At 37.3% G+C, this 12,456-nt stretch overlaps 1 protein-coding gene across 15 annotated transcripts in view; it reads right to left on the reverse strand.

Annotated features, from left to right (window-relative positions):
• LOC140157277 (chromodomain-helicase-DNA-binding protein 5-like) overlaps positions 1 to 12,456 on the reverse strand; it is a 64,016-nt gene that overhangs the window by 37,094 nt on the left and 14,466 nt on the right. For all 15 annotated transcript variants that reach the window (XR_011859658.1, XR_011859657.1, XR_011859656.1 and 12 more), the window contains exons 10-25: positions 11,414 to 11,590; positions 10,537 to 10,731; positions 9,966 to 10,163; positions 9,176 to 9,330; positions 8,590 to 8,689; positions 7,308 to 7,499; positions 6,652 to 6,788; positions 5,872 to 6,073; positions 5,435 to 5,556; positions 4,576 to 4,749; positions 4,143 to 4,284; positions 3,479 to 3,610; positions 3,036 to 3,153; positions 2,155 to 2,520; positions 1,666 to 1,844; positions 834 to 1,008 (exon numbers count right to left, since the gene is read on the reverse strand). Coding sequence is in view for 11 of the 15 variants with exons in the window: in XM_072180411.1 (XP_072036512.1) it covers positions 834 to 1,008; positions 1,666 to 1,844; positions 2,155 to 2,520; positions 3,036 to 3,153; positions 3,479 to 3,610; positions 4,143 to 4,284; positions 4,576 to 4,749; positions 5,435 to 5,556; positions 5,872 to 6,073; positions 6,652 to 6,788; positions 7,308 to 7,499; positions 8,590 to 8,689; positions 9,176 to 9,330; positions 9,966 to 10,163; positions 10,537 to 10,731; positions 11,414 to 11,590 (2,764 nt within the window). In the remaining 4 variants the exon portion in view is untranslated. The remainder of the gene's footprint in view (positions 1 to 833; positions 1,009 to 1,665; positions 1,845 to 2,154; positions 2,521 to 3,035; positions 3,154 to 3,478; positions 3,611 to 4,142; positions 4,285 to 4,575; positions 4,750 to 5,434; positions 5,557 to 5,871; positions 6,074 to 6,651; positions 6,789 to 7,307; positions 7,500 to 8,589; positions 8,690 to 9,175; positions 9,331 to 9,965; positions 10,164 to 10,536; positions 10,732 to 11,413; positions 11,591 to 12,456) is intronic.

The following is a 12,456-nucleotide window of genomic DNA, read 5'->3' on the forward strand; positions in this document are numbered from 1 at the left end:
CAACTATTAAATTCCTTGATTGTAGCTTCAGAATACTGTTGTTTCATAGCATTGTGGTATGTAAAAATTATTGTGAAAATGACCACTATACCATTTCTCACCCTGATTCAGTTTTGTTACTGTGCACCACAATAGAGCCCCAAATTTTGCTTGGGTAAATTCACATAAGTGTGCGCCAGTCACACATTACGCAAAGCACAACTATAGTAAGAATTCCGATTGAATGAACGCAGCTTTTAATAGCGTGATGATTTTTTGCGTAGACTGCGCGATGTACGCCAGCGTGTGCGACTGTGCGTGAGTAACGCGGTAGTGAATCTAACCATGCCAACGCACTCGTGATTGGTTAGCATTGTATCCAAGGTCATGCTTTCGCGTTGTAGTTTGAAATATGTGATATACGATCGCGGTTGTATCGAGTACAGCCGTTGAAAGCTGCGTTCATTCAATTGGAGTTCTTACTATAGCATCGGTGTAGCGCCCAATTGTGTGTATGTCATTCTACCATAAAAGTTTGCCTAATGGTGCTATGGTTTACCTGGACAGAAGTGGAATTTTAGGCACAACCTAAAAGTGCCCTAACGTAAAATTCCCACCAGCAAATAGAGGCACGGAACCTAAATTCTTGTTGGGATTTCAGAGGAGGGAGCTCTATATTTGCACATGAAATTTACCCAAAGGCAAAGGAGTCCAAGTGCCCCATAGGCGAATCTTTACGGTATATCAATCCACAATGCTATGAGACTTGCCATTAAATGTCAAACAAAGTATACCAATGCACTCTGCAAAAATATAAAAAATAAAACAAAACATTTTGCAACTCAGTATCTCACCTGCATCATCATGTCCTGCTGTGTAGTTGACTTGTTTCCTGACACGTTTACCCTTTCCTAGCGTCCTGGCAAGATCCTCTTGTTGCTGCTCATAATGATGCCTCAACAGTTTCTCCCAGTAAGCTGGGTCAGAAGGTTCCAACTCTTGCTTGATGACCTCCGTCTCTGGTTCCGGCTGGTCAAATAAAAGAACAAAAAAGAGCATATTTAGGCACTTGTTGTAAAATAACTCATTTTCCCTAAACAAGTTTAATGCTAGACCGGCCAATTTATCAAGAGCTCAAAAATATATTGTTTGCTGCCTTCAGCTGGTTCCCCTTCCTGTTTTATATGTTTGTCCACATTCCTCCATCATCAAGAACTTGACTTTCACCGCTTTTTTCACTTCAGCACCTTTATAATAACAAAATGCAATCATTGACAAACACGACTTTATACCAACATCTCAAACTACCATGTTTTATCTGCAATTCTGCATAATATAATTATTTTACCACTCCCTAATCCAGACTTTATGGATGTATGCTGTACCTCTGCATCATACCATAGATTATCAAATAATAGGCACTGAAGACCTGGATGGTAATTCTATAGAAATTTCACATTATGCTTAGTTAATGTACGTTTCACTCACACCTTTACAATTATTGTCTTCAAAAAAAGTGCTTTTGTCAAGTATTGTATTGACTCTATGGTTGCACACATAATTGACACATACACAGGCATGACAGGTGATCCTGCTTAATAATTGCAGGGCAATACATTCAAAAATAGTTTTGACCCATCGCTGTGGTAATCCTGTTACATCACCACTTCTACAGTGAATTCTCACCTCCTCTTCCTCTTCTTCTTCTTGTTGCTCCTCCTCCTTGATGACATAACTGGCCACTTTGAAAGAGCTCAAGTAGTCATTGGAGAAATCTTTCTGCTCAGCGATGCCTTCTTTGGAACGATCTAGAAGGTCTGCCACCTGCGCATCGTTCCATTGAATAGTACCCTCACTGTCCTCTCCTGTAAGGTCGGAATAAATATACACAAATTATAAAATAAAATGATATAAGTCAAAGATGCAACTGTTTAAGGTGATATACAGTCATTTAAAGCCATGTGTGATTTGTTCACAGCAACACTCTGAACTTTTTCTTGAATTTCTACTTTTTGCACGATTGTAATGCCCAATGGTGTACTAGAATACCATGTAAGAGACTATGCCTGAAGTTTTCAACAGCACTTGCACATAATCCAAAATAATTTTTCTAAAGAAAACATACGACCTAGCGGCCGCACCTTCCTGCCAGGACTCCTTTTTGTCCAGCCTTACCTTTCGCCTCTTTATCCTCTTTGAAGAGTTCCTCGGTACCAAACTTGAGGATGTCATCCAATTCCTTCTTAGACATAGCACCTTTAGCTGCTGACCCAAGACCAGGTCTGACCACCAGATGAGTCAACATCATCTTCTTCTTTGCCACCTGTGTGATTCTCTCCTCAACGGAGCCTCTGGTCACAAATCGGTAGATCATCACTTTGTTAGCTTGGCCGATACGATGAGCCCTGCTGAAAGCCTGGATATCGTTATGTGGATTCCAATCAGAGTCGTAGATGATGACGGTATCGGCCGTGGCCAAGTTGATTCCCAGACCGCCAGCACGAGTGGACAGCAGGAATACAAATTGCTCTGCATTGGTGGCTGAAAAGTAAAGAGAAAATTACAGAGGTTTGAAACTGACAAGATTGGCATATGAAAAAGATCTGATAAAAAAAATGCCCTGCTCCAAGAGCTGAGTGAAAGAAAACAACGATGTGACAAGATTGGCATTATGAAAGATCTGATATTACATTGTTTAGGGACAGCTTCAAAACTCAATCACCAGTTGCACACCGATTTCTATTGTTCTAAACAACTGGGGGTCGAGTTTTAAAGCCGTCCCTTACCTTTTTTATGGAAGAAAATTTCCAATCACATGCCTGGACAGTTGTCACTTGTTAACCTCTATTCCAGAAAAATACAACACCTTAAAAATGCATGTTTTTGGCCCTTATTTCAAAACATTGACCAAATATTGAAATTTAACTTTCATTGCCAATCAGAACTAACTAAAGAGTTAGGATTTAGCTGCATTTGATTTGGCCTAACATGATTATATTTTTTTAATTAAATAAAATCAGTGCTGTATTTTTCTGGAATCTGTTGAATTTACTTACCATTAAACCTATCAATGGCATCTTGACGAAGATTACCAGTGATACCACCATCAATTCTCTCATAGCGGTATCCCTCTCCCTCCATGAAATCCTCCAGTAAATCTAACACTTTGGTCATCTGGTTAGGGAGAAAAAAACATGGCACATGGTTTTAGCATTATTGTAAAAGTAAGATGAATTTTCTTGAATATGCAGAAAGTAACTGGCACAAGTTTATCATATTAATTAATAAATTAACGTGTTGGGGAAATGGTTCTATCGTGACAATTTCTGCTCAGCGCTGGAAACATTAAGAAATTAAGGACTTTAGACCCTTGAGAAGTTTGAGCCTGTGCTAAAAAACCTGAAGCATAAATATTCTTGACAAAATCTATCATTATAAAAACAGCAACAACAACAACAACAAACCAGCAACAACAACAAAAGTAACAGGTGTTATGTACCTGAGAGAAAATAAGAACCCTGTGTCCATCTGCCTTAAGTTTCCTCAACATTTTGCAGAGTAAGACCATTTTACCACAAGCTTTGATCAAAGCTTCCACTGCATATGCTCCATTAGGTAGCCTTGGTGCTTCCTGAAAATCAGAACAGAAAGAACAAATTACATACTGTCATAACTCTGTGTAAATAATATCACTAAATATTGTTGTGATATTTGAATTATGTTGAATAACAGGTCTATGAATAAAAAGTTTGCAGAATGTTAGGGTGGCCAAAAATGGAAAAATAGGCTAATTAAATTTGTCTTTATCTCCTTTCTCAGTATCTGTGAGTTGAAGAAATGAGTTATAAAGTGTTCCATTTTGATCTAAATCCTACGTATATTTTTTTTACAATTTTCACATACGATGCAAGCACACTACAGGAATGACCCGGATGTGTTCACCCTTAAAACTCGTTCGTACTTGATTTTAAAGACGCTAACCAGTGCTCCAAAATGTGTATTACCAATTCAAGAATGACTATACAGGAATTTCTTTAAAAGAATGCCATTGAAAAATAGTAAGATATTGCTTCTTTGGTTTTTTTTTGGTTAAGGGCGTAACACTCATGATCACAAGAACCCCATGAGGGCCAACATGTTATGTCCCACTATACCATACTTACCATGGCAGCAGTGGGGAAGAGGTATGGATGGTTGGCACACTTCTTTAAATCCATCATGATGTTGAGTAGCGATACGCTGCTACCACCGCTCTTGGTATTCAAAGCCTCAAAGTTACGAGTTAAGATGTACTTGTAGTATTTCCTATAAAGTAATTAATAAATAAGTAAAGGAAAACAAATTAATGGTGTTACTACCATCTAGACATTCAAAGCCTCAAAGTTAAGATATAATATTTCATACAATGGATGGCAGAAGTCACAGAATTATTTATTAATTATTTATTTGTATATATAAAAAACTCCAGAAAACAGGGATACAATTAGTCTGACAATTTAGACTATAAGACTTATTTACTTATTTCGTTCTTATTTAACCTGAGTTGACCTTTCAATGCACTTAGCATTGTTCTCCCAAGATGCCCAGGTGACTTACTTTTGCATAGGGCTAAGCTCAACACGCACAATGAATTCACTCTTGGAGGGCATTCCCTTGAGTACGTCAGCCTTCAGACGTCTCAACATGTGAGGACCCAACATGTCGTGCAGCTTCTTGATCTGGTCTTCTTTGCCGATGTCTTCAAATTCATCCAAGAACACCTGCAGGTTCCTGGAATACAAAGTAAAGTATGGATATGTGTTAAATTGATGTAATATACCTTATTTCTGTTCATTACTGTCTCAGCTAGCCACCTGTCTGCCCGTCATTTTAGCAGGGGAGTTTGCAAAATTAATGTCTTTGATAGATGCTATATCATAAATTGCATGTGTTGAGAAGCTAATTGAGCTTTTTAGTAGGCCAGATTTGTAGAACAAAGCCATTATCAGCACATATTTGAACTCTTTGAACCCCCAATGGGTTATAGACATCTGGTGAATGTTTTAAAGGTCAAATTAGGACAGGCAATTTTATTCAAATGATGTGCAACCCTCAATTTCTAGCTAAGACCCTGCTGTTCATCCAACTAGCAAACTTCTGGGTTCAAATTTAGAATTCAAATCCATCATCCAATGTGCATGTCCCTCAAGTTTCATTGGTAAGACACAAGCAGAGAAGATGTTTTACTCTTCCCAGATTCCCTTGCAACATGATGTGTGTAGGTGTAAGTTGGGACATGTACAAACATTACAATTATGCCAAAAAATCAGGTTTGAAACAAAAAAATGACAACTCATTTTAAAAGATCGTACATTATGGCTTTAATATTGAGCAATTAATTGCATTCAACACAAGCACGAAATATCACATCATAAACACTCGCCATACCCCAGACACACACATGTATACTACTTACGTAAACTGATTAGGGTCCATAAAGTTGAGGAGATGGAACAGTTCCTCCAGGTTGTTCTGTAACGGCGTTCCAGTCAGAAGCAACTTGGATTTGATAGCATAGCCATTCAATATTCGGAAAAACTGTACAGGAACGAGAAAAGTTTCAACATTAGATGGTTTGTGGGAAAGAGATTCATCATGGTTTCATACAACAAGAAGTGCTGCAATTGTACGCAAGTCCAGTGACATACACATAAACTATAGATACAACTGAAGTAAGTAAGTGTACATTCTTGTGTGTCTTATGTCATTTGTACCGGCTTCAATATTTCGAATGCAAAATTGACCCCTTCAGTTGCAACCTAATTTCCACACATACGAATAACCACTTGAAAACAACTAAATGGTGTCAAACACAGTCAAAGTGTACATACATGTATCTAGCATAGTACATACCTTGGACTGATTATTCTTGAGCCTGTGAGCCTCGTCGACTACCAACACATCCCAGTTGACGGACTGCAGTGTTGTTGCATCTATGCTCACCAACTCATAGGAAGTGAGCAATACATGGAATTTCACTTGGCTACCCTGCCGCATTTTGTAGGCCTTGGTGCCACCACGAACTGCGTTCTCGTCAAATGATAACTCATGCTCCCTGTGAGGATTAGAAAATTGAACGTGAGTCGGAAAATATTAAAATCAGTTTCAATATTTTCAGCAAAATAAACCTTGACCTTCTTGGTACATGTCTTGAACTGGAATTTCTAGTTCCACAAAAATTAAATATTGCATTGGTGATCAGTTATTGCATTTATCAGTGTGTTTTTATTGTTGCATAAAAATAATAATAAAGCAGGACTAGTATTCAATAGCAAACAAAAATAGTATATATTACATTGCAATAATTTACACGCATTAATACTGAATTTGGCTATTGCAGTTGAAATCCATATATCCCCTATTGAAGACATGACCTTACTCTCACATAAGGGTGTAGATTTCAAATGAATTCACCCATTTAGATAACCCCATTTGAAATTCACATTCCCTGAGTGGAAGATTTAAATCATGTCTTGATAGGGGTTCACCCTGGTGTATGGAATAGCCCATTACAGCACAAGTTACAATCAACCAACCTGAGTGACACAGGTACTTGCTTCAAAGTTTTGGGACTTTCTGTTAGCTAACGGATCCAATTGGATAGTACTAAAGCTGACCCCTGGTCAGACCTACCTAATAATTGCACGACTGTCCTTATCTCCCACGTATGTAATGACATAGAAATCTGGAGCCCAGAACTCAAATTCTCTCTCCCAATTGATGATGGTTGACAATGGAGCACTGATCAAAAATGGACCTCTGCTGTGACCCTGTTTGAAAAAAATAGAGGTAAAATGAGCAAATTAAGTTGGCAAGTAAACATTTCATCTACAGTAGTGCAACTCTGTATTGCATACTTGCAGAAGCATAATATTTAGTTGAAACAGGCATGAGACTGCACTTTCCTAAAAACAAACTAAAAATGCATGTGAAATTTGGCTAAAGGTACCAAAAACAGGCTGAAATTATATAAAGTTGTGGAAATGTTGACTAAAAAAACCACCTGAATTCAAAAATGTTCAGTAACCTGAATTCAGTTTTAAAACTGCATATTCTCATGCCTTTTGAAAGTGTGCAAATAGAATTTAAGAATGTTACATTAGACACCACAGTTTGAGACTATTCACAATGGACAAATAATGCATTATTTATTTGCTCTTAAGCTGCTTTGTCTGTTGCACTCATATTTGTATATCATTTCAGTATCAGTCTATTCACCTTGTCCTCATGGCTTTTCCACAAAGTTTTAGTCAAATCAGAGCTATTTACAATTTGACCTCCATGCTTACCTCTTTGAAGAGAGAATACAAATATGCAATAGTCTGAATAGTTTTTCCAAGACCCATTTCATCAGCAAGGATTGTTGAGACGTTATGTGCCCATGAGTAGCGTAGCCAGTTGAGACCCTCCAACTGGTAGTCATGTAGATTACCACCAGTCTCTGTGATGTAATCTGGTTGCGCTTCATATTTCTTTCTGGGCTGCAAGATAAAAATCACCCAAATTGTGCTTCATAAGTGATAATGGAACAAAGCAACTTATTGAACTTCAGGAAAAATCCTGCATCTTCATAAGAACAAGTAGACTTCCTAACGTATCGTACGCTATTTTGTGCGGTTTGTATTGCATGGAGATCACTGGCTTGTGCAACGTTATTTTGTGTGGTTTGCATAATTCATTGACCTACAATTTGCTCATAGACTAATTTGCAGTTGTTTATAATTTTCTCCAGCCAGGGTCAACAGGATTGTTACTGTTTTGTGTTGTTTTTTAAAGGAATTTTTATTCTATAATGATAACGACACAATGCCATAATATAAAGGATACTAAATTGATTGCAAAAATAATACCCCTTGCCCCCCCCCCAATTTAACATTGCAATTATTTACTCACAGTATATTAGTCAAAGACATAACAAAAGGTGCTAATACAGAGTGTGTACTCAATTGAAAAATCAGGAACAATTATATACAGTGTTTCTAAATCAATGGTATAGTTTGACAGTTTCTCTCTACTAAAAGAAACTTTAACCATTAAAACTAATTAACAAACATAACGTCAAAAGTAAAACATAATCCGATATAATTTTTCTGTTGAACAAACTTTAACAAAAACATCACACAATTATACCAACTCTATTACATTTATTCCTGTTTATAAATAATAGCGACTACAAACACAATTATTGAGAAATAATTTTTTACAATGAAGGAAGGACGGGCTGACTGACTGAAGGACGGATCTTCAGACGGAAGCATTCTTATAATCTTTACTCTATTTCATAGCGTACGATAATAATCAAGTAAATCAAATTCCACAAGCTTTCAATACAGAAATCCTGGGCTTCTCTCTCTACCAGAAGTTGGTTTTGCAAAAGAAAAAGATACTGTAATGTCAATATCTCGCAGAATTTGAAAAAAGCGGACCTAACATATTTATGGACCCCCTCTTTTTACCAAACTAAAAAAAGATGGAAGGGCATATAAAAGAGACTATTACAAAACATTTTGATAAAATTATGGAGGTTTGTAAAATATAAAAAATATTACACTATTTCACTACATGACTTACATCTGTAGACGGTGATTCAGGCGATGCATCCTTTGATCCCTTCTTGCTTTTACCCTTCTTGCCTTTCTTGCTTGAAGAACTTGGTGGCTCTAGTGAGGCTCTGTTAAGGTGACAAAGTATTATGTATCAAACACATTACACAACAACAATACAGTAAATGCATTTGTCAGTTTAATTGCCAGGAGTTCATCCATTCAGACCAATTGCCTGATTCTTCGCTAATTCACCTTTCTTGAATGGAACTCTGGGAGCTACAGTCGCTAATAAGTGAAGCATGATACTTGCACCAACTCTGCCAGGAGTTATAGCTACCAGGACTTGGTTTGGGAAAAAATGGGTCTCATTTCACTTCAATTAAGGTTTGAGTGTGATATTCTATATCACTCTAATCACGATTTAAAACTGTTTTAGAAAGGTGAAGAAACGGTTTATTAAAAGCTTTTTTCTGGAATTTTCGGAAATTAAGGTTGTTGGTATTCTTTTGTCCAATAAATTTTTTTAGGACAATGTAAGTATTTTTGTCTGGCCTTACTGACAAGGTCATAGGTCACAGAACGGATATCTTTTGAATCAATTACATACTCACCTCAAATCTTCTATAAATTTGATCTGTTTAGGCCCATCAGGAATACTCCTGATGAAATCCTCTTCCTCCCATGTGCATTGATCATACGGTAGCATACGCCACTTTGTAATGTATTGAGTAACACCCTTCCTATTTGTTTTGCTGTTAATTAATCGCTGTAAGATAACAAAATGGAGCCATCAAGTTCAGATGATTTCAAAATAACATTTCACTCAAAATTATTTTGTTCAACAGTTGGAATGTTGTTTTGACCTAATAAAAATCATTCAAAATATTTTCGTCCAAAAGATATTTTGCCCATGCATACTTTGGTATGTTGCCCAAGGCTGTGATTGGACCATCATAGATTTAAATCTTCCAGAGTAATAATAATATTCAAAGAATTGTAGTCCATAAACTTAAAAAAGTCTGTGGTTCATATTCATTACACTGTCTACAATGCAATGTACATTAATCTGAAACCTGTACCTTGAACTATGGCCATGAATATTAGATTTAACAGAATTATTTTGCTCTGCAACTGGTTTGTCAACATTTGTGACTTATCATCATCAACTTAACACAAGTTACGTTAACAAGGCTTATATTAACCAGGCACCCAGGCTTTTTTTTTACCCCATGGTTGCCGAGTTTTGGCTCCTGGTGTATCCAATATTTTACACTACAAACTATAGGACCAGGAGCCATCTTTGGGACCAGGAGCTCATTTTAGCTTCTGGTCCAGGCATACTAAATATAAGGCCTGTACGTTAATCATCATTAACTTCACTCAAACTTCTCAATTTCCTACCTGTATTTGTAGCCATTCAGGCTGCACACCATAGCGGTAATACTTTTCTTCCAGATTAAGTTTGTCATGTTTCTTATGTGTGGGGATTTCTTTTTGCGTTCGTTCCGAGTAGCTGTCGCCGTCATCAAGCGGTGGTGGCTCTTCCATGTCGTTTTTACGGATGTAGTTCCGGTGAAGAATCGAGAAGAATACCTCCATCTATACATTGAAGATTAAAAATATATTGATTTATTAATAGAAGCTCCATTTTCTTTTCAGGAAATACCAAGAAAAACTTGGCAATAAGGAAAAAATTAGAATTGTTTGAAATTTGCATTTTTCAGTCACACCTGCTTTTTTGATATTTTGATATAAAAAAAGAACCACAACTAGTTTCTGGCTGCAACTGATACTAAGGCTCTCAACTAACAGGTAATTTTATGTTTTCTTTTGCATTTTTCGGGTACTTTGACCCGCAAATTTTGACCCGGTAGGCCAAGGACGGGCGGGAACTCGGGTACCCGGGAATTGGTTAGAACCTTAACTGAAACTCTTTTTCAGTCATCAAAATCAGATTGTTGTTCTTATTCACCTGCATTTCTGACACCCAATCACAATGCCAATAGGACATCTGATGAAACTTGCAAAAGAATTCTCTTGTGGGTTTGTGTGCCGGGTCCTTCTTTGTTGGACTTCCACACTCCGGTGATAATGGATCCGTGTTGACAGGTGGTGTCGTCCATCGCCATGTCAGGATCTTCCTTACTCTACCCTTGGGTGGCGTACACTGCAACAAGAGAAAGACAATGTAGAAATTATTGATATCGCCGACAGCTGTTAATCTTATAATAACATTTTCTGATGAAAACGTCACATACCGTATTGTTGGTATTAAACGTTCCCTTTTAATAAACACCCGCTACAATTTTTCAATGCTACAATTTTTCAATGAAAAATTGACAAAAATGCAAAGATTTCCATGCCATGTCGAATGAGCAAGCTAAAACTTGCAATATCATGTCAGTGACGATCGCTTAATTGCATGGACAAAACCTATGACTCAAACTTCCCTCCAGTTCATTCCATATTCATGGTAGAATTTCACAATTTCATCAGCAGATTCTTGTTTGATGACGCACTTACAGATATAATTTTCTTGTATTTACCACAAAATATCAGTTCTACACGGTTCTGTGTGCGACATCATCTTGAATTTACCTCGATAGAGTGGGAGAGTTCCGAAGTTCGTCACCCAGTTTAACGCTTTTTTCCTGAAAATTTACAATAAACGCCCCCTTTTGGAAATATGCAACACCCCAGGGCGTTTATTACAAACAAAATGGTTTCATGTAACAGCAGGGTAAAATTATAATGCCGATTTTTCCCCCAGCATTCATGCTTTCACATTCATTTATAGCCACATTTTCGAAAAAGTTAACATCAGAAGACACATTTATCGAGGTACTTACCGAACACCTTGGGCAGACCCATTCACCGTCAGGTACAACTACTAAGGGAGGATTGAGACAGAATGTATGGTATGATGAAGGACACTGGTCACAGCATAGCAATTCACCACCATCATGACAAACCCTACAGAACTCCATGTGTTCATCTTGTTCTTCTGGCTCTATACCTTCTCCTTCCTGCAATGTGAAAACAAATACGGCATTAAATACATTTTGGTCATTGTAAATTTGTTTATGTATTGTGCAAGAATTTACAAAAGGATAGGGTTACCGCTTTGTTGATTTGATTTGACATTTGCAGATGGGATACCTTAGCAATTGGCCATAATTACAATCAAAAGACCTTGGTAACAGCAAACATTGCATTTGTTTTGTAATGCAGAAGAAAGCATGTTAATATTATCACCAAGAGTGCCATTAAGCAGGCTGGGAAATAAGAAGCACCAGACCAGGGCTACATTGTAATAAAATAGCCCCTGGTTTGTGGGATTTTACAGTGAACCAGGGGCTATTTTGAAAGCACATAATTACTGATGTTTGACTATGTTATGATAAATGCCTTAATAACCAGATGAACAGGCAGAAAATGCAAGAAATAACTTAAATTCTGATTAATAGTCAAAATGACCATTAGGGCCAGAGGTCAGTTTGAACAAAATAGGTGGCCCTGGCCACATGTATTTACTTGAGAACCAAGGACCATTTCGGGCTTTACAGGAGCTAAATGGCCCTGACCCCTACCTGCCCATTTATTCCTGTTATGCATCTACTAACTAGTTCATGTAAAGAAGAAGTTTAGAATCACAATTTCAAAACAAGTGAAACATTTCACAACTGACTAAGCATGAACAGTTCATCATGCAAAAATGTCTTCTGTTACAATCTACGCAATTGCACGAAAGGTAGTTCAAATCGTCCTCCAGAAGACATGCAAATGCAATGCATGGAGTACAAAAGAGTCAATACCACTTTAACAGGTGATTGGTATTGTACTCCATGGATTTGCATGTCTTCTGGAGGACGATTTGAACTAATGACCTTCC

The sequence above is a fragment of the Amphiura filiformis genome, chromosome 7, assembly GCF_039555335.1.
Source record: "Amphiura filiformis chromosome 7, Afil_fr2py, whole genome shotgun sequence".
Taxonomy (NCBI): domain Eukaryota; kingdom Metazoa; phylum Echinodermata; class Ophiuroidea; order Amphilepidida; family Amphiuridae; genus Amphiura; species Amphiura filiformis.